This window comes from Diachasmimorpha longicaudata, chromosome 3 (genome assembly GCF_034640455.1).
Source record: "Diachasmimorpha longicaudata isolate KC_UGA_2023 chromosome 3, iyDiaLong2, whole genome shotgun sequence".
Classification (NCBI taxonomy): Eukaryota; Metazoa; Arthropoda; class Insecta; order Hymenoptera; family Braconidae; genus Diachasmimorpha; species Diachasmimorpha longicaudata.
The window spans coordinates 11,962,662-11,988,557 of record NC_087227.1 but is presented as its reverse complement, the minus strand read 5'-3'; the positions used below and the strand labels follow the sequence as shown (position 1 = coordinate 11,988,557).

The 25,896-nt window shown below is 39.4% G+C and overlaps 7 protein-coding genes across 9 annotated transcripts; 5 read left to right on the top strand and 2 right to left on the bottom strand.

Moving 5' to 3' along the window:
• Positions 1-203: 203 nt before the first annotated feature.
• LOC135160213 (uncharacterized) lies at positions 204-2,912 on the top strand. The gene is made up of 4 exons (XM_064116535.1): positions 204-873; positions 1,187-1,526; positions 1,639-2,173; positions 2,771-2,912. Exons 1-4 carry the CDS (start codon positions 566-568, stop codon positions 2,863-2,865), a joined length of 1,278 nt encoding a protein of 425 aa, XP_063972605.1. The 5' UTR covers positions 204-565; the 3' UTR covers positions 2,866-2,912.
• LOC135160212 (uncharacterized) lies at positions 2,220-5,119 on the top strand. The gene is made up of 2 exons (XM_064116534.1): positions 2,220-3,439; positions 3,564-5,119. The coding sequence occupies exons 1-2, from the start codon at positions 2,908-2,910 to the stop codon at positions 4,340-4,342; spliced, it is 1,311 nt and encodes a 436-aa protein (XP_063972604.1). The 5' UTR covers positions 2,220-2,907; the 3' UTR covers positions 4,343-5,119.
• On the bottom strand, positions 4,726-12,328 carry L(2)05287 (lethal (2) 05287). Its single transcript, XM_064116472.1, has 6 exons — positions 12,115-12,328; positions 10,808-10,938; positions 10,066-10,613; positions 8,343-9,907; positions 5,121-5,239; positions 4,726-4,964 (listed from the first exon to the last, which is right to left on the bottom strand). Exons 1-6 carry the CDS (start codon positions 12,121-12,123, stop codon positions 4,781-4,783), a joined length of 2,556 nt encoding a protein of 851 aa, XP_063972542.1. The 5' UTR covers positions 12,124-12,328; the 3' UTR covers positions 4,726-4,780.
• On the top strand, positions 6,287-8,072 carry LOC135160228 (uncharacterized). 2 transcript variants are annotated; one of them, XM_064116556.1, is made up of 2 exons: positions 6,287-7,234; positions 7,604-8,072. In XM_064116556.1, the coding sequence occupies exons 1-2, from the start codon at positions 6,962-6,964 to the stop codon at positions 7,721-7,723; spliced, it is 393 nt and encodes a 130-aa protein (XP_063972626.1). In that variant the 5' UTR covers positions 6,287-6,961; the 3' UTR covers positions 7,724-8,072. The 2 variants fall into 2 exon arrangements, with proteins under 2 accessions (XP_063972626.1, XP_063972627.1); XM_064116557.1 differs by having other exon boundaries at positions 6,947-7,234; positions 7,619-8,072.
• Positions 12,329-12,562: 234 nt separating the features above from the next.
• LOC135160196 (heat shock 70 kDa protein cognate 4) lies at positions 12,563-15,442 on the top strand. The gene is made up of 3 exons (XM_064116489.1): positions 12,563-12,716; positions 12,812-13,036; positions 13,407-15,442. Exons 2-3 carry the CDS (start codon positions 12,832-12,834, stop codon positions 15,149-15,151), a joined length of 1,950 nt encoding a protein of 649 aa, XP_063972559.1. The 5' UTR covers positions 12,563-12,716; positions 12,812-12,831; the 3' UTR covers positions 15,152-15,442.
• Positions 15,443-15,702: 260 nt separating this feature from the next.
• LOC135160194 (E3 ubiquitin-protein ligase RNF10) lies at positions 15,703-19,946 on the bottom strand. The gene is made up of 7 exons (XM_064116486.1): positions 19,459-19,946; positions 19,070-19,245; positions 18,765-18,979; positions 18,578-18,668; positions 17,553-18,264; positions 16,943-17,369; positions 15,703-16,705 (listed from the first exon to the last, which is right to left on the bottom strand). Exons 1-7 carry the CDS (start codon positions 19,538-19,540, stop codon positions 16,273-16,275), a joined length of 2,136 nt encoding a protein of 711 aa, XP_063972556.1. The 5' UTR covers positions 19,541-19,946; the 3' UTR covers positions 15,703-16,272.
• Positions 19,947-20,011: 65 nt separating this feature from the next.
• LOC135160211 (beta-1,3-glucosyltransferase) lies at positions 20,012-23,284 on the top strand. 2 transcript variants are annotated; one of them, XM_064116532.1, is made up of 7 exons: positions 20,012-20,159; positions 20,466-20,626; positions 20,712-21,016; positions 21,159-21,470; positions 21,778-21,913; positions 22,025-22,172; positions 22,651-23,284. In XM_064116532.1, the coding sequence occupies exons 2-7, from the start codon at positions 20,566-20,568 to the stop codon at positions 23,078-23,080; spliced, it is 1,392 nt and encodes a 463-aa protein (XP_063972602.1). In that variant the 5' UTR covers positions 20,012-20,159; positions 20,466-20,565; the 3' UTR covers positions 23,081-23,284. The 2 variants fall into 2 exon arrangements, with proteins under 2 accessions (XP_063972602.1, XP_063972603.1); XM_064116533.1 differs by having other exon boundaries at positions 20,023-20,159; positions 20,541-20,626.
• Positions 23,285-25,896: the final 2,612 nt, after the last annotated feature.

The window sequence follows — 25,896 nt, the reverse complement described above, 5'->3', positions numbered from 1 at the left end:
CACGAATTTGCATTATGTGATTTTTAATTTATCCCTGAATGGATAGGGTGCAGCCATGTTTGTGTATGTATTATAATAGAATGATCGAAATTAGTGTGATTTTTTTTCAAGAACATATACACTGTAAGCTCTATTGATTGACACCAATTGAGGTATCTATTTTTTTCCTGCAGTGAAATGCTCTTCTCCATCTACTTTGATGCCCTCATCTCTCGAAGTCCACCAAAAATCGAATTAACATATTGACTAATAAAAACTGCACAATGAAATGAAAATTTCCACCATAATTCTACTATTCTATCGACTTTAAAACCCTTTCACGGAAATCGTGTTCAGCTACATTAATTTTTCAAGATATTCAATGATGTCCTGATAATTATCAGTCACTTTCATGTGCCTTCACGAATTATGAATAATTGACATTTATTGATTGGAGAGGCAAGGATTGATGAAGGGGAGAACGAGTTGAAAGAGAAAATGAGCAACTGCTCAGGTAAATTCATGTGGAGCTCTACACTTGGGGCATTCGTTCAATACTTCAGAAATTAATTAATTGAATATTGAAATGGAGAGGAAGCCCAAAAGAAAGCCGAGGAAATTATTTCTGTGGAGTTTACTGAAACAGTACTTATTGAATTCAAACATCCACGGGTTCAAGTACATCGTTGAGCCAGACAGGCACTGGACTGAGCGATTGTTCTGGATAATAGCTTGTGGTGTGAGTTGTTGGGCCTGTGGATTAATGGTCATCAGCACAATTCAATTTGCAACCGGGCGAGATGTCTCGATTACAATGGCAACGGATTATTTGAAGTACGAGGCTCAAGTCCCGGCTCTGCATTTCTGCGTGGAGACCACTGACAAAGTTAAAGAGTAAACCCTCAAGACATCAGAAAATATTATTGCATTGTAGATACAGATAGTATTACAAAAAATTCTTATGACAACTTATAAAACATTCGATACTTTCATGCCGAAGCTCCTATTAAGCTAGAAAATTTATAGTTAAAAGTTCTACATATTTTACTGCAGAAAGTATACGTGGTTACTTGTAGAATTTTCAACAGGAGGAATATCATGCACAATTTCAAAACTCTATTCCATATTCTACAGATATTCTATAGAAAATTTTTAATCATATTCTATGTACTGTAAATCTTTACTTGAATTTTCTTGTTAATTCCAGTTATATACTCTCAAGAGGTCTAGATAAAAATTTAATGGACTATCCGACACTTGGATTGAAATCAAAGAACTTTCCCTCTGAAGAGGAACTTGCAGAAATATTAAGATTGATACAGCCAACCTGTGAAGATTTACTCGCACAGTGTCTGTGGAATGGCGAAGAGATTAATTGCTGCGAACTCTTTTTCCCTCTACAAACCAATGGTGGATTGTGTTTATCGGCGAACTCCGTGCAGTCCATCAAACCCAATAATACTACCGGACTGGAGCTATTTATAAATCACAGGAAACAAGAAGGAAGATTGACACTTTTCATAAAAAAAAGGAAGAGACTTCCATATGTAAGCTTTCACATGACTTTTTAAGGGGAATATCTAATGAGAATAAAATGCAATTGGTTATCGGGATTAACTCCCATTCATTAATTTAAAAAAATCTCCGATTTCACACAAGGCTTATCTGATGAATCGCTACGAGTACCCAACAGCGGAAATAAGTATGGATAGAAAATTAGATCTAAAGATGAAACACCTCATAGTGGTCGATGTAACCGCTGTCCCAACGCTCAATAAACCGGAAGTCATCGACATGCCAATGTCAATGCGAAAATGTCGCATGTCTTCAGAGAACGCCGACAATATTTACTTAAAGTGGTATAATTATGACGGCTGTCTGATGGAGCAGCAAATGCGCAATATGCTGAAACTGTACGGCTGCTTAAGCCACACATTCCCTAGGGCTCCAACAATGGAACTGTGCAATGCGACGCAATTGGATGGGGCACATCTCTGGACGAAGGGAATCAAAACTGTAGACGAAACGAAGTGCCTGCCCGATTGCGAGGGCATTGTGTATGACTTTAGTCTGAATAAATACGAGTCTCCGAATTTACCGACATGGGCGCCATTGCAGATTGAGGTTAATATGTTGACGGGACCCAGCATCCAGTACGAGAGATATGCAACCCGGTCTCTTCTGCAAGTTATCAGTAAGTTCGATTGATTATTATTTTGAGGCTTGAGAGATGCTTTGAACTGACGACGTGAGTGAGAGGCTTTCGAGACGCTGGATTCAATCATTCATACCTTGAGAACAAATGGTACAGTTCAGCTATGGCAGAGATTATCTTAACCCTTAGAAAAAGAGCTTGAAAATGAAAAAAAAATGGGAGAAATTTACTCTAGCAATGTGGAGATATTGATGATTGCAGGATGATATTTTTGTCGTAGTTTTTTGTTGAAAAGAATTGACTATTCAACGGCGATGCAGGCGATTTTTTCTTCTTTTTTTTTGCAACAAAAAGGAAGTTTCATCTCATTGTCGGATGTTTCATCCGGTAATGAAGGAGTGACTCATTCTAAGAATAACTTTAAAGAAATTTGTGAAAATTTGAATTTTTCATAAAAAACAAGTATTTAAGAGAAAAATTGTTTTTCAAGAGTATTACTCCAAGATTCATTAAAAATTGTCTGATCTTGTCTATAAAATCCTCCCAAAGGTCAAGTTTACCACATCTTTTCATCCGCCAATCTTGCTCATTATCTCCAAATGCCATCTCAAACACAGATCATGTCCTCATTTTCAGTATCAGTAGGAAGTGTCGTCGGTTTATTTATGGGAGCAAGTCTCCTGAGCATCATAGAACTCCTCTACTGGCTCATCATACGCACAAATCCATAATTACATAAACATCAATCACCCAGTGACACCTGAATACCCATCATGAGTTTTTATTTACCATCCAATTCCCCGACGATTCCGGAAGCATATAAAGATGTTGCATTCATCCGACTGTGCCCCACACCACCAACAATGTCGGACAAGTGTCTGGTGACGCTCCAAGACGCGAAGCTCATCGCAAAAGCCGCGGTGGGACCGTTAGCAGAGGTACTCGACTTCACAGTCACCAATTACTCATCAGAGAAGTTGGGCTTCCTAGGCTCGCATCGTTACCTGAAAATCTTGGTTAAGGAGGATCATGGAGAGGACTCAGAACGTGAGGTCAGCTGCTTCGTTAAGGCTTTGCCTATGGACAGCCCTCTGCAGCTCCTCTATGCCCAGGAATCCAGGACCTTTGAAAAAGAGGCAGCTTTTTTCACCAAGATTGCCCCTCTGATGACTACGGATTCTTCTGGGCCAAGCTGGTGCCCACGGTGTTATCTTGTCAAGGATAACGCTCTTATCTTCGAGGATCTTGGAATACAGGATTTCAAGATGAGGGACAAGCTTTTCGATGAGGTCGTCATCAAATCAGGTTATTAGTTTTATCTGTCATTTCTTTATGTAAAAAATGATCAGTTTCATCTAATTCTCCCATCAGCTTATCACGAAGAACTATTAAATAATATGAACAATAACAATATTACCAATAAAACCAGGTCTGAGAGCATTGGCAAATCTGCACTCAGCGTCCCTCAGAGCTGAAAGGCGAATGGGAAAGCTCTTCAAGGATATCTTCCCCGAAGATCTCTACGAGGTGGCCTTTGTGAAATCAGTAGACAAGCGGAGGAAGTGGTTCCTGGCAGGGGTAAACGTGGCCATCAGTGTAGCCGAGGACATGGGTCTAGATCCCTCAAAACTTCTCGAGACGTTCGACCGCATCTTTGAGGCCATGGAGACTTCAAAAAGCAAGATAAATGTCATCAGTCATGGTGACTTGTGGGGGAACAATCTCCTGTTCAATGATCAGAAGCCCCCAGAGTGCAAATTGGTCGACTTTCAGCTGTTCAGGTACTCTCCAGTAGGCCATGATCTCGCACAATTTCTTTATCTCTGTGCATCCAGAGAATTAAGGGATTCCAAAAAAGAAGAACTCTTGATGTATTACTGGGATCAGCTTCAGGAAATTGGGGGGGAGGCAAGTGAGGCGAAGAACCTTCCGACGTTGGAGGAAGTTCTTCAGGGATACGAAGAGCAGAGGATTGCTGCCTGCTGCACGGCTGCCATTTACTTTCCAACAGTACTGTTGAGTGGAGCCATTGGGGCGGAGATTATGGATCGTGGAGAGAGTTATGAGCAGTACTATTTCGAGGACCGCAGGGAAATCGTTATAGGGATCATGAAGAGGGATACCGTTTATGGGGAGAGGATTAGAGAGACTGTCAGGGAACTCGTGGAAATGTCATTTAAGATCGATGAATTTCCAGTTCCGTGCTAAATTCAAGAATATTGAGTGGCTGGAGAATTTTTGCTGGAGATAAGATCTTCCGTGAAAAGGTCGAGTGTTTTTGACAGAATATCATTGAGATTTTAATAATTTTCACTATTTCTCGAAAAGAAGGATGCAGACAATCTTCTGTTCAATGATACCGAACCCTCGAAGTGCAATTCAGTCGATTTTCAGGTACTTTTCACCGCGTCATTATCTGGCACAGTTTCTTTATCTTTATGCTTCCAGACAGTTCGAGGACTTCAGGGAGGGAGAATTCTTGAAACATTACTTTGGTGAGTTTGTATAGTGTATTCGAGGGATGTTGTCGAGGCGATGAATGTTTCGACCTTGAATCATCTCCCTCTATTAATAATTGAGAGCAATCTCGCTAACCCCTTTAAAAATATCATATTTATTTCAATGAAATAATAACGAACATACGTATTAACGCGGTAAAATCCTAGCCAGAAAACTCCAATCCAAACTGACGAGTTTCACGTCATTACTATCATTATCATTACCACCTTCAGCCTCCGTGGCAGTCGTCTCGATACTTTGATGGTCTCTCACCACAATTCCGTCATCTTCGTCACTATCGTCGGAATTTTGGGACTCACTATTGGCATCACTAAAAAAACCATCTAATTTTAGAAAGAAACTAGCCTATGCATAGCGAGAAATAAATCTCCAAATACTTGACAAGATAATCCAATCATTGTATTTTAATGGATAATAAAAGTCCAATGGTTTTTTAAACAAATAAAGAAATAAGTTTGTAAAATACCTGGTGTTCTTATCGTCCTGATTTTTTCGTTTATTCTCCTGCTTTGCCCTCAACGAGAGTATGAATGGCGCACAAAGCAGTCGCATCGGAGGGAGAGTGTGTGCAGGTAGCGTGAGCAACTGAAAAATTAACACAATTGTGTGTAAACGTGGGTTTTTCGTAACAATAATACAAGAAACTTTGACGTCATTCCTCCAATTTCATGGGAAATTTGACAAATGAGAATTTTTAAACGGTAAACGACAGACTTTGACCTCAATTTTGAATTTCCACAATTTACATTATCTGGGTTGATTCATGCTGACGCGACAGCCCACGTATTTCCAATTCTCATACAAAATATGAAGGAGATAGGCCCACACGTCACGTTTAAACAGTAGAAACTCGGCGTATTGTTTAAACTAAATACAATGACACAAGATAGACATTGTCTGGCTCGGCAATAGAAATTCTTTAAAAATTAGTAAGATGCAGGTACAAAGGAAGAGATGATGGAGAGATGATTAAGAAGTAATTGTAGATTTGCTCCCTACAACCGGAACCGTTATCCAGTGTCGACGCGGTATTTATCATTCACAGTTGAAGTGACGAATTAAGAGGAATCACCTTTTCGGAGAATATCTAGAAAATAGGAAGAGATGACAAAATTTTTAATTTCATGTGATGTGACGCACTGAGAATATTTTATTCGGTATTCGGAAACGAGAATAAAAAATACCAGAACTTCACCTGAAGTTGGAGATATTTCAGGATCCGAGAGACAACGAAAATTTCGTAAACTGTTGAAGATATTATTGATGTCAAGTAGAACTTTGCTTGAGAAGATGCATGAGTTAATATTATTCATGAAGCTTGGAAATTTTCTGACTCACAATCAAGTCAAGAAGTAACAATCAACTTCAATTAAATCTGCCCACGAGCCTTTCCTGTTGACCTGTTCTAGTTCACTCGGTCCTTTCCTCCCTTTTCTTATTCATTTGTTCACTATCTTTTCCCTTTGTATGATTTAACACCGTGGAATCACTCGACAAATCATAGGTCATCGCACTCACAATTGATCTGACATAATCTGGCACAAATTGTTGAGTGGGGCGAGAATATAACATTGATATGGATACATAGTGTTACGTTCAATTGCAGGAAGCCAGGGTGGGGGGTATTTTTTCATGACGTACGAAAATAAGAAGAGATTCTCACAACATCAACTCAGCAAGACAAATTGATATCGAAGAAACTAATGAGAGATACGTGATGCCGATCACGCAAAATATTCTGACCGTAAGCCTGTGCCCAGGGGAGGCATTACTCCACCGAAACCATGGGAAATTCTCTAAGATTGTCCATAGGAAAATCGAATAATTGCTGTAGGACTTCCTCTACCATTTCCGACAAGAGTTTCTGTAGACTTTTCCTCACAGAAACCCATTAGGATTTCCGAAAGGATTGTCTCTCTAAAATTATGAAACTTTGAGTATTTGCTGCAGCTCTTCCTGTATCCGCTTTAATAAACTACTCTGGTTTTGCAAGAAAACTAAAAAAAATGCCATTCGTTATGCTATTAGGCGATCATGAATCTCATTACGGATACAAAGAAATTTATTTCTGAATTAATAGCAAATTCCCACCTTTCGTAAAACTCTTTGATAATACCTTCTCTTAAATGGCCATTGAAGAGCCCTTTCCAAAAGGAAATGAACTGGAAGTGGGTACCCCTGGCGCTCAAGGGTAGAAGTTGATAGTTGAAGCAGGGGATGGAAACCCTCCCACGTGGAGCGAAACCAGATGAGGTGAGAGATAAATGGCCAACTTGACACCAGAATGAGAGACAGAGACGTGTGAAGATGGTGGGGATGTTGGGCTATATTAAATCATCTCGAGTGTTCACAAACTCCAGTTACTGTCGAGACATCAAGACATATACATCACCCTCTGGGCTATTAATTAAGGAATATTCTTCGGACAATTGTTTTACATTTGGATTGACGTGCTTCGAAAGAGGGATTGCCCAATTTGCTCGAATGAAGCTCATTTTTTCGTTTGTGCCATTTATTCTAATTGTTCTCGGTGTAATGGTGGCTATGGCTAGAGGATTTCCCGCCAGCGATCCAGAAGCAGTTGAGTAATTGTCACATTCGGTTTTTTTGTTGTATTTTTTAGTTTAAAAATTTGTTAAAATTTAGCGCTTGTTTTTTTGGAGATTCCTCGGAATGGTAGGGAAATAGAAGAATTTTACTGAACAGCTTGTGTTTATAAAGAATGACACCTGGATAACATGATGTCGTAAAAATATCCACAAGTTTTTTAGATTTGGTCAGAGACAGTAAAACAAATATTTAAATTTCACAAACGGAGTATTTTTTGACTGATTTAAAGTGAACATCGATTTGGTTTAGTATTTCTGATCTTGCAATCATTTCACTAATAGACGTAGCTTAATGGAAGTAATAGCACTCAAAATCACACAAATAAATTGGTTTTTATAGATGTATCAATTTCAGGCGATGGAGAACATGAGACAGATACCCCAGTGGCACTGTCTGCGTTACCGAAAATTTGATCTCGTTCGTCGCTGCAGAAATTACCGTCTCTCAAGAAAACACTGACCGATAAGGAATAGGCTGAAGGACACGAGTTTTCATTCCAGCGATCCACCAAATAACTACTTAAATTCACAGGGATTACCGATCGTCAGAATATTATCAAGACTAGGAACATTAGTACGAGTAGTACGTTAACTAGATATCCAATGACTGATTGGAAAATTCGTACGATTACTTCGACTGCATGATTTTCGATATAATAAATGATCTTGTGATCGTGGATATATTTTTATTTTTAACGAGTGATTAGAAAGAATTCTTACTGTTGTACTTTGATCTACGAAATTGTAAGCAGTTTATGTCTTTGTTGGAGAGTTATGGAGTTTTCTTATAAAAATAATTGTTTAAATGATTTCTGTGAGATTTTTTTATGATATTTTCCTGGGTAAGCGATTGGGAGGTGAGTTTTTGGAAAATTCTCGGATGATTTTAACTGTCCCCCTTTCATTCCATGATATTTAAAGATAACTCAATGTTGAATAAAATTTCCTTGTTCTGTCACGTCAATTGAATATTCGATGAAAACCTTACACTAGCAAGCACATGATAATATTTATATTTTGAATATTCATCAATAACAATACCAAGTATCACCCTCTCCCCAAAAGAGAACTTCACTTACCTCTTCAACGACTCCCTTTCCGCCGCCCAGCTGTTCATGCAGAAAGTTCCCCCTCTCGACACCACTACTCCTCTCCTCAGCAATAAGCTGTCCAAAGGCAGTATTGGGCCAGTTTACTCCGACCCCCAAGCTTTCCATCAGGACTCCACCTTCCCGTTCATCCTCCAACGCCAACAGCTCCTGGTTATCGTCAATAAAAAAGAGCTGGCTCTTCCGCTGCCAGTCGCAAAATCCCTTTCCCCTTTTCTCCTTGGCATTCGGCACGAAGCAAGCCCCCAGCACTCCCGAGTCCCCCTCCAGCAGTCCCCGCCTGACATAAACAGGTGTTGACACTTGAGGGTTGAAGACGAACAAGGAATTGTCCCCCGAGAACGCGGCCATAAAATTAGAGCAAGGATCGGCCACCAGAGCCAGTAATCTCAAACTTACAGACCAAGTGAGGCTCAACGTCAAGAGGTTCCATACCCCAATATGTTCATCAGACCCCACCACCACCAGATGACAGCTCTCATTCTTCCCAAACTCAACCCTTTTTATAATCTGCGGATACCTTCGGTGGGTCAATGAGCACTTCAATGCCATGGTTTCTGGTCCCCAGATCGTAAGACTGGAGCCGAAGCTCACGCCCAGTAGTGAGCCATCAACGGAAAATCCCGCGTCAGTTGCTATGAGATCCCTGTAACTCTCTACCCCTGAACAGACCCAGTGCTTGCCCCTCTTAATCACTGAATTCCCCTCGACGAGACTCCACATCTTGAATTTCCGATCTTTCCCAGTGGTCACAGCAGCGATTCTCTCGCCACTCAAACTGGTATTGGGTTGAAATTCCAGGGCATTGACCCCCAAATCGTGGGGTAGTTCGATAGAGGTGTTGAGAACAAAGTTTTGTTTTTCAGAGTTGAATTTCCAGAACTTCAGTCTGACTTCTGGACTTGCAACTCGATCGTCGCGCTCCTCAACGGTTGCCATCCAGCTGCCATCTTGGTTGATGGCGATCCTGGTGACTTCTGTGTTGATAATGAGTGCGGTTCTCTCTTGGGTGAGGAAGTTCTGAGCTGTTATATTAATGTTGTAGAGAAGAGACTTCCTGTGGGTGTCGAAGAACTGAACGTGTCCTGTGCGGCTGTTCAATACGAGACTCCCAGTTCTGGGGTCGAGTGTGAGCCCAGCGGGGAAAAGATCCTTTGTGGATGCGGTCACACCCCAGGTGAAGTTTTGAATACACGAGGTGAGTTTCTTTTGGGGGTTGACAACCACGATTCCGTTGTCCAGGGTCGAGACAGCAACGTAAATGTTCTCAGGAGCTATTGTCAGGTGTTTTATGGGGGCGGGAAGACGTGGGAGGAAGGACTTGTGAAGAGGATTGGCTAGGGTCCACTTGACGAGAACGCACTCGGAGCCACCCGTGTACATGTGGCCGCCAGATTTGCTAAAGGCAATTTCAGTTACTGGAAGGGTGTGCCAATGATACGTGCCAGTTATTGGACGTGAGTGGAGGAGGTTCTTGTAGACTACAACCCGACCGCTTGAGTCGCCCACTGCTATGCATTCATCTTCTGGATGACCTGGAGGATATAGATAGTGGATGAGCTTGGACATGAGGATTAAATGCAATAGAAGGTAAAATTATTGATAATGTCCTTGAGAACGCTTGGTTGGGAGAGTCTAGTATCGTTTCAGGATGATCCGATTGAACAATTCACTCAGATGTTAAAATATATACCTGTGATGCAGGTGAGCTTCCTTCCAGTCAATCCAATTTTGTGAAGCTTTCCAGTGAAACCAGCAGTGGGGTGTAAGATATGGAGATCAACATCCTGAGCTAACGCCACGAGATTATCGCCATAATTTCCAATGATATCGATGCAATAGGGTGCAGCAGCCACAGTTGGAATGGACCTGGAACTCGTGCAGTTTCCAGTCTCCACGTCAAAGAGAACCAGTTCGATGCAATTCGAACTCTTGCTGAGGTATGTAAGTAACACTTGGCAGATATTCCTTCCATTCTTCGACTTATAGTTGACAATATGAAACGTCGAGATCTTGGCGTCCTCCTGAGTCTTCAACTTCAGCTTACGGGTGATGACTCCGTTCTGGGAGTTCCAGTTGATTAAGTCTCCGGATTCGGTGCATCCTACGATTGTATTGAAATTGTCCGAGTAAAAGGAAATTCCGGCTAATTTTACATCTGCTGACTCAAACTCCCCGACGAAGTCCCCAGTCTGTGTACTGTATTTACGAATCACCTGCTTCCAGATCACGTACAGGATCCTGAAAATGATTTCGTGGGGATACTTTTAGGGAAACGCATCAAGGTTTTTTAAATTTTCCATTCATCTAAGCCTGCCCATAATCGATGTGGATAAAAATTTCCAGGAAGCCACAAGTTATAACCTCAAGTTGTCAAATTTTTTTTATTTATAACGTTCAGATATTGAGTTAGAGAATTATTCTACGATACTCACTCTCCGTTGCTGGAAAATAGAGGACGGTGGTCAATGATACTTCCACCACCTTTTCTTTTGACAACCAAATGATCTTCTTGTTCCTGTTTCTTGGATTTAACTTTCATGGTGGACTTTTTTGACTTGTTCACCTGCATTTTGATGAATTTAATTATTTAATTGTGAAACTTATAACATAATAAGAGAATCCTGAGGATCCTCACGGGTTGTTTATTGTCACGAGCGCTCAGACATGTGTTCTCATCAAACCTAACCTAGATGTTTTCGGGGAAGCGGGCTCACTAGATGGCACATTGGGACTTCGAATGTTGGCATGAAGGCAAGAATCGGTTCACAATGAAACAACGGAAAAACGTGTCAAAAGTTAAAAATCGAAACAGAAGGATAAAATGAGAAAAAAAATCAGGATATATGAGCTAAAAAAAATGTTTTCAGAACAATTTTTAAAATAAAAAGTCTAGTTAAGTAAATGTTAAGTAAAAAAGAACAGACGTTAGATAAAAAATAATTTTAAAAAATCAGAGAAAATGCAATCGAAATCCAACAGAATTTTCCCTTTAAAATTCCCCCTTGTCCCTGCAAAATTGTCTCAGAATTTTTCCAATGATTTTTTTATGCGAAGAATGTTAACAATGTAAATAGATCAAAATATTTTGGCGATTGAAACCATCCAATCGCCGAATGAAAAACCTCGAGACACTCGATTCTCATTTTTTACTGTTAAAAATTCCCCGAGTTCAATGCAGTTCATCTAAATTATAGAAATAACTCGCTGAAAATCCTCCTACGTAGTTAATGAAAAAAAAAATCACGAAGGTTGACATTGACGCATTTCATTGTCGTTACTGCTCTCCAAAGGTCAACGAAACGAATATTTACAAACGGAGATATTCCCATAATTGGGTTGAAGAGAAAAATGGGAGAATGAGACAGCATTGGGAAGAGCCTTCATTTCGACTGCTCGATAATGTTTCATTGATCATGACTCAGCCCACGTGGGCTATGGAAGAAACGCACGACTCATCAGCCGATATCAATCACACGTGTTGTCTAACAAAAATAAAAAAGTTTCCTGGACGAGAAATGCAAGTGATAAAACTGCAACAAATATCTATCTCAGATAAAAAATAGGATAAACATCAAAAGCAGTTTAATTCTAGTCGTCATAGTCTCCAAAACGAGACGGCTCATTCAAAAGCTAAACTCTCATCAATTATCCGTTTCAAGCCTCAATAAATAAAATTCCTTCATAAATTCCAAAAAATTGCATGCATTCCAAATGAATCCTAAAATTTCCAGCTTCTCACCGTGGTCATCGCTCATATCACCCAGACCGAAGCCGTCATATTTCCGTTTCTAGTCTAGTACATTCTAGGCTCGAATTAAACATCTCATGCTGCGCATCACGGTACTGCCGTGCTGAAGGTACACCACAGATTCTATCCTTCGATTCCCGCTTGCCACCATTGTGTTATATGGACTTTCCGCATAGTGACGCCTTACTCCCTCCAGCGGAAGTTCCAAAAAAAATCATCTCACTTCCAACAACTCAAAACGTCACCTCCACTCATCCAAGCATGATAGCCCCTGAAATAAAAATAAAAAATAAATAACATAACATTTTGAGGTCATTTTGGGATAAATTTAAAGAAAAGAAATGGTTTTGGTATCGACAATGATTTCAGTTGTGAGCCGATAACGGCCAATGAATGAAGAGGAGGTCAAATCGGGCTCTTTCATTGGCTGAGAATGTTCCACTCGTTTTCGGAACATTCCAGAAGCGTTTAGAGCTCGGAGATATATTGGGGTGAGGCGGCAACTGTTCGTCACTCACGTTGCGAATCGTTGAAACTATAACAACTTACGCCGAAGTATTAGAGGCTCTCAGTCTCCTTTATTATATCCAAAGGTAATTCAATTAGCCATTAAAATCATTGTCTCGAGCCTCGTTTTAACGCTCAAACCACAGAATTAAGGATTAAACTCGCTTATTTCGGATTTTAGGTAAAACAAAATCAGCCACAATGTCGAAAGCACCCGCTGTTGGTATCGATCTTGGAACAACTTACTCCTGTGTCGGAGTTTTTCAACATGGAAAAGTCGAAATCATCGCTAATGACCAAGGAAATAGGACTACTCCCAGCTATGTCGCATTCACCGATACTGAACGACTCATTGGCGATGCTGCGAAAAACCAGGTCGCCATGAATCCCAACAACACCATTTTCGGTGAGTCCTCCATTTTGAATTTAAGCTTTTCTTGGTTTGGAAAATGTAGAGGTCAAGGAGAGCTAGGGTGTGATGTCTTCGATTTCAGCCACAGTGATTTTTTTTTTACCCAATGCTATTATTTGAAACGAAAAGTTAAGCCATTATTTGGATTTTTAAGAATTGTTTGCACATCGATTTTTTTCCCACGGGAAACATGGTGGGGAGGGGTGAAAAGGATAGAATTTAATGATTATTTTTATTTAGTGAAACAAAGACATTATGACAGTGTCGGTTATCATCTTTTTCTCATTTAATGGTTGAATTTTGGATAGAAATGGAAAAATAAAAAGAGTACGATCAATTCATTCGGAAAATCATCTATTTCCAGACGCTAAGAGACTGATTGGTCGCCGTTTCGACGACGCCACAGTCCAGGCAGATATGAAGCACTGGCCATTCACGGTAATCAATGACAACACCAAACCGAAGATCCAGGTCCAATACAAAGGCGAAACCAAGTCCTTCTATCCCGAAGAAGTCTCCTCAATGGTCCTTGTCAAGATGAAGGAAACAGCCGAGGCATATCTCGGTCAAACCGTCACCAACGCTGTCATAACAGTCCCAGCTTACTTCAACGACTCGCAGCGTCAGGCAACGAAGGACGCTGGCACTATCTCGGGTCTGAATGTTCTCCGAATAATCAATGAACCAACAGCCGCAGCCATCGCCTATGGTCTTGATAAGAAGACCACAGGTGAACGTAACGTCCTGATCTTCGATCTTGGTGGTGGTACCTTTGATGTCTCCATCCTAACCATTGAGGATGGTATCTTCGAGGTGAAATCAACAGCTGGTGATACTCATTTGGGAGGTGAAGACTTCGACAACAGAATGGTCAATCACTTCGTTCAGGAGTTCAAGCGAAAATACAAGAAGGATCTCACTAGTAATAAGAGGTCTCTTCGTCGTCTGAGGACAGCCTGCGAGCGTGCGAAGAGGACACTCTCTTCCTCGACCCAAGCCAGCATCGAGATTGATTCGTTGTTTGAGGGAACGGACTTCTACACGTCAATCACTCGTGCTAGATTCGAGGAGCTGTGCGCCGACCTCTTTAGAGGCACCCTCGAGCCAGTGGAGAAATCCATTCGTGACGCCAAAATGGATAAGGCACAAATCCACGAGATTGTTCTTGTGGGAGGCTCCACCCGTATCCCCAAGATTCAGAAGCTCCTGCAGGACTTCTTTAATGGAAAGGAATTGAACAAGTCCATCAATCCTGACGAGGCTGTTGCCTATGGCGCTGCTGTTCAGGCAGCTATTCTTCATGGAGATAAATCCGAGGCTGTACAGGACTTGCTTCTGCTCGATGTAACTCCATTATCACTTGGAATTGAGACTGCTGGAGGTGTGATGACTGCCCTCATCAAGAGGAACACCACCATTCCCACTAAGCAAACCCAAACCTTTACCACTTACGCTGATAACCAGCCTGGTGTGCTGATCCAGGTTTATGAGGGAGAACGAGCCATGACAAAAGATAATAATCTCTTGGGCAAGTTCGAGCTCTCGGGTATCCCACCAGCTCCTCGTGGTGTACCTCAAATAGAGGTCACCTTCGATATCGATGCTAACGGCATTCTGAATGTCTCTGCTGTTGATAAATCAACTGGTAAGGAGAACAAGATCACTATTACCAATGACAAGGGACGTCTTAGCAAAGAAGACATCGAGAGGATGGTGAATGAGGCTGAGAAGTACAGGAGTGAGGATGAGAAGCAGAAGGAGACAATCTCAGCTAAGAATGGATTGGAGTCGTATTGCTTCAATATGAAGAGCACTGTTGAGGATGAGAAACTGAAGGACAAGATCCCTGCCAGCGACAAACAGGTTGTTCTCGACAAATGCAATGAGATCATCAAATGGCTCGATGCCAATCAACTTGCAGAGAAAGAGGAGTATGAGCACAAACAGAAGGAACTGGAGTCCATTTGTAATCCTATTGTCACCAAGCTGTATCAGGGTGCTGGAGGCATGCCTGGAGGAATGCCTGGAACTATGCCAGGAGCTGGTGGTGCACCAGGAGCTGCTCCAGGAGGTGGAGCTTCGGGACCTACCATCGAAGAGGTTGATTAAATTAATCGATGTTGAGGAGAGAGGACTTTTTCGATTCTAGAGCATTTTCGTATTCACACCTTTCGAAAATTCGGACGAGACTTACGAGGAACAGAAAAACATAGAAAATGACGATATCGCTTTGATTAACATTTGTCACATGATAGAATTGTAACCTTTTTTTTTATATGCAGATTACGGTGTAACTTTAATAATTTATTCAGCAACATTCAATTTTGAAATATTGTAATAGAGATGTGATTCTTCTTTCTATGTAAATAAAGCGGTTCTGTTCCACACCTATCAATCGAATTTTTTCAAGTCTTTTTTTTATTTAGTTAATTGATGTTCTGAGAAAAAATCATAATTTTTCTTAACAAAAAATAGGCTAATAAGCGGAATATTCTTTAGGAGTGGATATTTTCTCAATTATATATATTTTTTTTATTAATTTAAGCACTAACGACACGAAAGGAAGCCCTGGAAAACAATAAAGGTTTCAAAGTCCACATATTAATGGTTTTTAATCGTGTATTTGAAGACGTTCGTTATCAAGAAAACTTAGTCACACATTTGGTTTTATGATACGACCAAGTAATTTAGTCGTTTCTATTTTTATTCTCAGTGATTACACAGAACTGGAATCTAAACGGTTTTCGGTCGCCAATGGTTTCGTTGATAACAAATAATGAAAATTATTCTAAAACAATTTGGGTGGCAACGGATGAAACAGGATACGTCAATTTTACTGTAAAGCCGGTGGTTTTGTTTTCGAAAAAAAATATTCAAATCAAATATTAAAGATTTATAGCAATAGAAAGGGACACCAATAGATGATTGGATTCTTCTTCACAGAATCAGAAGACCGTCTCTTCCTACAATTTTCAGGATGTCATCTAATTAAATTTCATGATGAATTTTTGTTGAGTACTTTTCATACTGAAGGAAATGGAGAAATTTTTCATAAAAATTACCTTACTTGACCTCATTTTTCCCTTGCAAATTAAATGTCGCTGTTTTTTTTCTGAAAATCTATGGGAAATATTTATTGACAATCAATCATAAAACAAAATATACTGTTTCCCTCACTGCCATTTTTCTTAAATAATTTTTTCCATTTTTAAATATAAATAATTTTTAATTTATGAAGATCGTGCCATTCCACTTGCATAGAGAAGAGTAGCTTTTCCTCTTTTCTTATTCTTCTTGGCTTTTCCCCTGGGAATTGGATCTTCCTGGATAGTCGATGCCTCGAGGGCAAGAGCCAGCACATCGCCGAAACTTTGACTGTGACTCGGCGCCTGAGCATAATCATCCTCATTCTGGGGTGCAATTACATTACTGGATTTGCGTAGTGGAAGGGAAGGAGTCATTGAAGGCCAAACTTTGGAATCAGACATGTTGGAATTTTCATTACGGAGCATTTGGGCAAAGGAAGGTCCTTGGTCGTTTTGAGAGGGCAACGAACACATGGAATCGGTGAAAATGCCAGGTGAATCACCTAGGGTGCTGTGTGAGGGGCTACTCGCGACGCTTGACGATGCGATTGATTCTGGAGGCGTTGAAATTGTAGCGCTGAAATAGCAAAACAATTTTTATTCGTACTTGTTCCCTGTTGATTATTTTGTTGACGACGACGAGTGGTCGTAGAAAAAAATTCTGTACTATGTATTTATTTTAATTGTAAATAACCTATTGCAGCTTAATACGAAAATTAAATATAAGTCAATAAACAAAAGCGATTGTGCAATAAATCCATCATTAGCGGTTTCTCATAGGCCCTCAATTTTTCAATAATGACATTAACAATACCTGGAAGATGGCAGTTCAGTTGGCCAGCCTGGGAAATGTCTATGAGACTCGATATGCACTTTGGCTGTGGGATATCTCCCCAGCTTTTTATTCTCTTCAGCAGTGATTTTCTTCTCTCGTTTCTTCTCATCGCGTTCACGACGACGGCGTCGTCTCTCTCGAGCATCCAACTGCTCTTTAAAATAATCAAGAACATCAGCGGACACCAGAGGTGTCGTCAACTCAATCTCAGCAATCTCAAAGGAACAAGTAAGGGGTAGATGACAAAGGTATCGCATTCGCTTGCGGAGATCTTCAGTAAAGCTGCCACCCTCTTTCTCGAGGATTTTACCAGTGAGAGTTCGGGGAGAGTGTTCTAGGTCGCCGTACTGCACCTCTAGCATTTTCACATTCATTGCATGGAGATAGATGTGCTGTCCATCTTCAGCTGTTCATTGGAATAAGTTCAGAATTATTAAGAGAAACTGTAGAGAAAGAAGCCGCGATCAACACGAGTAACCCTCCACGCCAAGGTTTACGATAGATATCAGCTCAAATTCAAATGATCTCAAGGGCTAAATTAGAAAGTTTCTCATAGATTTTTTAATCCTCAAAATTATTGGATCCTCACCTTGATAAAAATAAAAAAATTTCGGCAAGTTCTGCTGTCCTGGGGTGGTCACCCCAGTCACTCCGCCATCATTCTTCCTTTCGCCTGTGTTCTTCTCTTCACAAATGTCCGCAAGAGCGCCTCCATTCTGCCCCTCTACCACATTATTATCACTCTTTTTCCCTGTAATATTTCCCCCGCCCTTCACAACTCCCTTCAGAATCCTCTCTTCCCAATCAGACAATTCAGAAAGTGCCTGCTCTATGAAACAATTCTCTGGCGAATGTGGGTCCATCATCTGCTCGAATTTCAGTTGATTCTTTTCATTATCAATGATTTCAACGACATGACGAACCTCAGCCCTCAGTAATTTTGAGTAGATCTGGTTGGAGTGATCTTTCTGATCAGAAATAGTAAAGAAATCATCTGGGTCTGGGGTGTGGAAGTCCTCAACAGGGACAGCTAGGAGAGAGCCTCTCTTGCGACGCATCAGTCGGAGGTTGACTGTGTCACCAATGTTCAACTGCTGCTGTGTGATTTCCGTGACACTCTTAAGATCCGACTTGTGGATCGACTCGTAGCAAATGGGGCATTTGCGCCAGTTTTTGTCGGAGAGAGAGAGGTAGTGGAGTATGCAGGGCCAGCAATAGACGTGACCGCAGCGAGTCATCTTTCCAGCTATTGGGGGACACAGACAGATGGGGCAGGATAGACTCTCTGATGTGTAGATTTTCTGGAGATGTGGAAGAGATGATTTCTTTATTCAGTAGTTAGAGTTAGCATGCAGTTATGCAGATGACTAAAGAGACATAATTTTTTCTTTTGACTCCAATACTTTTTTCAAGTATTATTTCCGTTAATTATTTATTAAGTGGTTAATTTTTTATTATCGTGGGAAAATTGCATTTTGTCATAAAAATTTCGGACAAAATTTATGACATAAAAATCTTTCTGATGAATTTGAATCCACGAATAAATGCAATACAACTAATGAGAATAAGACAAGTATGAATTTTTCGTCCGAATGAAGAAACTAAAGTACTCACAATTTGCTCAATTAATTTCCAATCCACAAGTGTATCAGGATCAATTAAATGAATAGAATAGTCTCCATCACTCCTAACGACGAACTGACAGCTGAAATCAACCCCATTGCGTTCATAAATACAAAAGCTCAACAATTACTACAACAAGTGGACATTGCCGGAGCAGTATGTCTTTGAAATGACTCACTTTGCTTGTAAAAATAACTCCTTGTTGTACTTGTGCCGCTGGACAGATGGTAACCAACGATTGTTGTTATTGTAGTTGGATCTCCCGTAATTGTTCCGCCCACCGTGAATTCCATCACGTGGTTCATAATGAAAATTCAGCAGATGATTCAAATTCTGCTTTTTACTTCCTGGAGCCATCACCGAGCCATACTCGGCTGCATTTTCATCCACTACCTGAAGAGAACCAGCTTAATTAATTTCGTACTTAAGTTAGTGAAGACGTAGAACGGCTAGTTTGTTCCACATATTGAGAAGACAATGAACCTTGGTATCCTCCTTTGCACCGCCATAATATTGTCCTTTAGGTTTGGGTCTCTTATCAAAGTTTCGCGTTTTCTGATGATTGGATCTGCGAGATTGCTCATTCTTGGAGAAACCATTGGCGCCAGGTGATTCACGCCGACGCGGAGTTTTTGGGAAAGTTTTACCATTGACGACATCTATACGAAATTCAATCACTGATTAGTGAACATCTCTGGACAGTTGAAGCAAATGACAATTAATTTTATTTTCGATTCAACTCAGTGGAATTTCATCCCATTCAGCGCATTTTAATATATTGTACTGAGCGACTCATTCTTTTGTTTCTTCGCCTCATTTTCTCTCCGTTCCAAATATTCGCAGTCATGAAAAAAAATAACAACAACAATTACCTTGATTTTTTTTAGACTCAGCAGTGGCGCTCTTATTTGCGCTCTGCTGACTGTGATGTGATTTTGACGATTTTTTGTCCATCGCAAGGACGAACCCCCACCTCTCCAAATCCGAAAAAAATATTGTAATCGTAGACAGAGATGAACTCTCCTCCGTATGGAGAAACAGTGAATATCTGATGGCCCTTCATCTTTTCAATAAGCCATGTTTGAATGTCGATTTTAATAAGGAAATACGACTATTCCAAGAGTCGATGAAATCCAGTCAAGCTGAACTTGCGCAAGGGCACGTTAACGCCAAGAAAATTAATCTACACTTGCTTTTGGAAGAGCTATTACGTTGACGGATTAAACCGTTTCTGCACTGGTGAGTTTACCACCACCTCCTCGATTTTTTTTATATCACTTCGGGGGTCTTACACCGATTTACCGAAGAATTCCACGAAGAAATGATGATTGTTATGACGAGAGGTTCCCGTCGCTATTATGGCGACGGATTTACTAATGGCGCCCCCCGCGTGCAACTCGATGATAACATAGGGGCTTTCTATTTTGATTAGAGTAGTAAATTGTCGATTTCTCATCCACGTATTTATTGAATTCAATTACTGAGGTCCACGAAAAAATCTCCTTTACTATGCCTTTATTTTTCGGTGGTTTGAGAAATTAATGGCGACATCCGGTGAAATGATTGGTTAAGAGTGAGTATTGTAGTGGAGATAGGGAGGTTATCTTCCATGAACTCCATCTCTCCAACTTAAAAACTATTAATCAAAAGTTTATAAATTAGTCAACTCTTTTATGACTTCGACAATTAGTATTTTTATTATTTTCGATTCAAGAAATGTTATTAATTGTTTTGTTACAAGGTGAAGTATTTCATTAGAGATATGTTGACTTTAGTGTCTTAAAAAACCGCCACATTTGAATCCAGAGGCTTGACCTTATTATCTTGTGTATTTTAATCATAACTTATTAGTTATATTAATTACTATTTAAATTAACAGATACGTTAACGTTGGTGATGGATCTAATATATTTGAAAGCTCTCTTAAAGACCATGTGCTCATAATTTTGCTTAGTAGTCTTTCCTGTGTATCAACCAGTATGAGAAATCTAGTGCACCTGCTTGTATTTCTTCCAGTTCTGCTGGTATTTGCAGCAATAGGTAAAGACAAATTGTGGATGGATTATCTCAACTAGCTGATATATACCATTTTGTTTCATTGCTCCTCTGCAATTTTGATTTCTAGAACCCAATGATATGGTTATCATTATTCTGAGTGAGAGAGATGGATACAGTGCAGATCAGGCAGACTTACTAAAGCAGAATATCACGCACCAAGCTTACCATCTCCAGAAAGAAGCCCCTAATTTTTTATTGACTCATGAAGGCATCGGGAAAAACGAAATCAAAGGCGCCTGGACCATTTATCCTCTAATTCCTATTTTTTATTCTAAATATCCAAATACACGATGGCATCTATTTTGTTCAGAGAATACTATGGTAAATCTAGGGAGATTGATGATAGTTTTATCGAGATTCAATTCATCTGAGGTATGTCAAAATCATTTGGGTGAAGTTATCTCGTTTTTTGGTCTCAAGTAAAAAATATTTGGCGGTATTGCCGTCGAAATATCGCCGGAGATGACCAATCTAGAATTAATAGAGTATTGTTGTTGTGTTTCCATTTTCAAAGGAAGTGTGGATTGGCCACGGGCTTCACGACACTGAACCGACAATAATCCACCATTACGCAGATCCCTCAATGGGAGTTTCATACCCCAATATCGCTTCTGGTTTCGTTATCTCTAGAGCTTTAATCAAAACCCTGAAGATGAGAGTGCACTCAGGAGCGATTTCGGCCAATGATTTTGTTATCGACGCTCCCTACGAATTCTCAAATTACGTCTTCAACAGGGGGAAAGGCTCTCAACTTATCCATTCATCAGAGTTTTGTATTGTTCCCACCGAAGACTGTGCGACATATCCAAAAAAAAATCCATCATGCGTAAGATTACTTAATGTTCATCCAGTTCAAATGATGCATGAAAATTTTTATAGAAAACCTGGTGCTCTCTGTCACAATCGATAGATGATTAGTCTAAGTCTTTGACCTTCAACAATTAATCATTCATTTATTAATTATTAATTTGTGAAGCCCAAAATTTTGGATTAGCAATTTTATAAGATTTGTCCAAGTTCCTTCTGGGCACAGAGATTCTTTTTACAGAGAACGCTAGATTTTTCTGGTACTTTTTTTTTTATATAGGAGTCAATTCTCTTTTCAAAATTTATTCATATTATTCCGTAATTAGGGAAATACTATGTCGTTAGAAAATATTCTCTTTGCTGTCAAGACGTATGATGAAAATCACAGCAAACGGGTGCCGATTTTAATGAAAACATGGTTGGGACGTACAGTGCATTATGCTCTCTTCAGTAACGCAAAAGGTAACCCTATTGTAAATAATAATTGAAGGCGAATTTACTGTCAGAGGAAGAAAACACTGAACATGTTACGATGAATAATCAGGTATAAAAGTAATTAATATAATATTTTAGATGAGAAGTTAAAGAACATAGTCGTCGTATCTCATACCACTCAGGGGCATTGTGCGAAGACATACGGCCTTTTGCAACGTGCGGAGAAAATAATGACGAAGAAAAAAATCAAGTGGCTAGTCGTGACGGATGATGACACTATTCTCAGGTACAATCTAATAATAGCGAATTCTATGTGTTTTTTTAGCACTCTAAGTATTTCATACATTAGTGCAATATCCAAAAGATCCAAAATTATCATAACGATTATTGAAATTCTATTCTATTTTTCATTGAACTAACTGACCAATTGAATAGAAACATTCTTTGATGATAAAAGTCCTTTGGAATGGCAAATTCTGAAGATCATCCGGCGGGAAAAAATTGTATATGTTGACACAAGCGAAGAAAAGTCGTTTTTAGCTCATTGAGGTATTATAACATGAGCCGAAGGTCAATGATACTTTTTTCATGGGCATTGAGGGTTTTCTGGCATCCGAATATAAGGAAAAGGACTGTTTATCAACCACAGTCACACAGTAGAATGAAAATGAATAATTTCATTACCTTGTGGATATGCCCTCTGAGATTTCTATATTCCAAGATTTTTTTCAATAATGATTTGTTTTTACTCCAAAAATCTGTAGCGTATCACGTTTATCCAAAATCTTGTCATGTTACGACGCTGAGCAACCGATAGCTATAGGCGAACGTTATGGATTCCGGCCGACAGAAGAGATTGGTTACGAATATTTGACTGGTGGAGCTGGCTTGGCCATGTCTCTTCCACTGATTATAAAAATTTTGAAATCGACCGTTTGTCATTGCCCCATGATGACTACACCAGATGATATGTTCCTCTTTGGGATCTGTTTGAGTCAACTCGGAGTCCGACTGTCACCATCCCCATTGTTCCATCAGGCACGGCCTCAGGACTATGCAGAGGGATTGCTCGCCTCCCAAGAGCCCGTCTCCTTCCATAAATTTTGGATGAACGATCCCGTTGGAGTTTACAGAGATTGGTTCAAGGAAACAGATGATAAATTGGTGCCTGTGTATCATCATTTGGAGTTATGAAAATTATAGGACACAACTGTTTATATATTGTTAAAACTTTTGATGAAACATGTACCTTAAGAATATCTTGAGTGGATGAACTTTCGTCGTAGGTTATAGCTCGATAGCTTCTTATTTTGTGCAATATTGATCTTTTCCAAATAATTTTTATGTAAAAATAATTTTGAAAAAGTTTCCTGACCCAAAAAAGATTCATCCGGCGTGTTTGACTGGTATGATTTAATTTCAAACCGTGAGTGCCCGTCGTCATTGTGTTTGCGCATGCGTTGACGTTGCCGGCAGTGACCCTCAAAGAAGATAGACTAGAGTAGAAGCTCAGATTTCCAAGGTCATGCGACTCCAAGTCAACGTTAGTGCAACACCCCGATCGGGATGTGCTACGGTTGATGCTGGCGGCGGGCTACTGGCTTCTACATTTGATTTTGGCAAACGTTAATTTTTCTCCAAAAAAGGAAAGGAAAATAGCCGCCAGGGCGATTTCATGTCTTAATATTAATTATAGCGTTAACAAATCTTGCAGTAGAGTCACGATCGCGTTACCGGTACCCGCGGGGCTGGAACAACCGCGCGACTCGACAGTGGCGCGGCCCACGCTGGGGCTCAGTATTAGTGCTGACTCGAGCGCGCCAAGGCCTCCGAGATCTGAGTCTGTACTTTGGTCCATCTATCGTTGGTTACGCTTCTCGTTGCTTGATAAATAAACACTGGGATTCCCCTGTGGAATTCCTTCAACAAATAGTGACATTAAATAACAAATCTAGCAAATATACAGCAAACAAACAAATGTGGGCTCCGGTGAGCCCGCGCGTGGGCGGCATTTTGCCCGCCATATTGGCGAAAAACTGCATTCTCAATGGTATTTGGTGTTCCCTCTAATGGTGAGCAACAATCATTGAACATCGATGATTTTGATGACTCAAATAGAATTTTATAATTCTTCTGTAATTTCGTGCGAGATCAACTGAATCTCCCTGAACATCCAAAGTTCATGTTGTGGACCCAGCAGGGCTAGAGTGGCTCTACTGTTCAGGAACTCGTGAGGTCAGTAACTAAGACTCTTGTTTATTAGAGATGTATCAACACTTCAGACGAAAAATATGGCTATGACCAATGTGATGCATTGACTTTGTATTTTTTTCTCATTAGTCGGTTCTCGCTGTCATTAATGGTTAGTATGGATTCAGTTGTTTAGCGTTGAGAAATAATTACAATTAGATTATTTATCATTTTCGTTTATTTAATCATATTTCCGTCATATATATATATATATATATGTATATATATATAATAATTCTATTTACTTCCTTACTATTAATGTATAATAATATACTGTATTTTGTTCATTATGTATAATATATTATCTGCATTTTATAATCCCTATTAAAGGCATCTCCAACCAGACTTCAAGATTTACGTGTATTTTTTTTGCTTTTTTGGATTTTTTTATCATCATTTAAAATATTCTTATTTATTCCATAAAAATACGGGGGCGCTCTCTCACACTCACGCAAGTTCGGCATTGTTCAGTTGCTCCGCTCTGCCTGGGGTTGTATGAACAATTAATCATTGAAGCTGAAGAAGAGTTGGGTTTCGTCCAAAACTTGATAGACTGAATTGGACAATTTTTACAATCATGTAATTATCGCGGTAAAATTAATGACTCTAGTCGGCAATGTTTCGATCTTTTTTTTTGTAATGCATATTAATTTCCTACCAAAAAATCACGGAAGATTTCCAAAAATACTTCCTACCTGGGGAAAAGGAAATTTTACTTTAAAAACAAAAAGAAAAATCAAACACAACTCTCTCTTCAATTTCAATAATTTTTTCACTTGAGATGAATGAAATCACTTCCATAATATGATAAATTCCTTCCTCACTGTCATTTTCACCCTATGTACAGGCAATAAAAAGAAAAAATAGCAACTCTACAAGCAGATGTATTTGTAGACGAAAAAAAAATCACTCCCTTATTTTTTTTAATACTGCTCATCACTGGATTTCGCATTGTAAAAACGTTTTACATGAATTTTCTTAATGTTTCTTCGGTTTCATACATATTTGTTATTATATAGAGTTTAAGAAGCTCTCAGAAATCAGCCTTTTACTCGTTCTCCATTTTACTAGTACTCGTTAACAACGGAATATTTAAAATTAATTGATTTTTTTTTCTGGGTTTCAGTGTATTTGAAAAATTATTCGGGACGGCAGAGCGGCTGATCATTCTACAAGGTAAGAATTATGTTACAAAAAAGAAAATGTATTAATTGAGGGGTAACTTAAGAGGATTTAATACAGTTTATTAACATCGGTAAAAATGGTAACTTCGATCCATACATTTTCAGTTTTTGTGATTAAATGGATGCAGAATGCTTCTCAATTGATTTTCAAAGTGATCAACACGTTGAAGAAACTATATTGAAGGAGCGAGAATCGATAATCGGTTTCTTTCTTTTTTTAATGAGTAGTTGATTGCAACAATATCTATTCGTTTTATCACAAAGTGTCAAGAACTATTTTTCGTGCACAATTGAATTTGTAGTAAAAATGTTCTCTGACATTGTTCTCCAAATCTAGTCATTAGCGAGGTAATTGAACAATGAATAAATGAAATTATTCTCCAATTCTGAATTCCAGATTTCATTTCATGTTAATTATCTCAGGAATTATTGATTTGGGAGTAAAATGTCAGAATTCCACCTTTTCCCTTGGAAAAATGAGTATTTCCATTTAATCACAGAAACTATGAAGAATAGAATACGTCTCACATGCCTGTCGTTCTTGGGTTAACACTTATTTCTATTAAGTTCTCAATG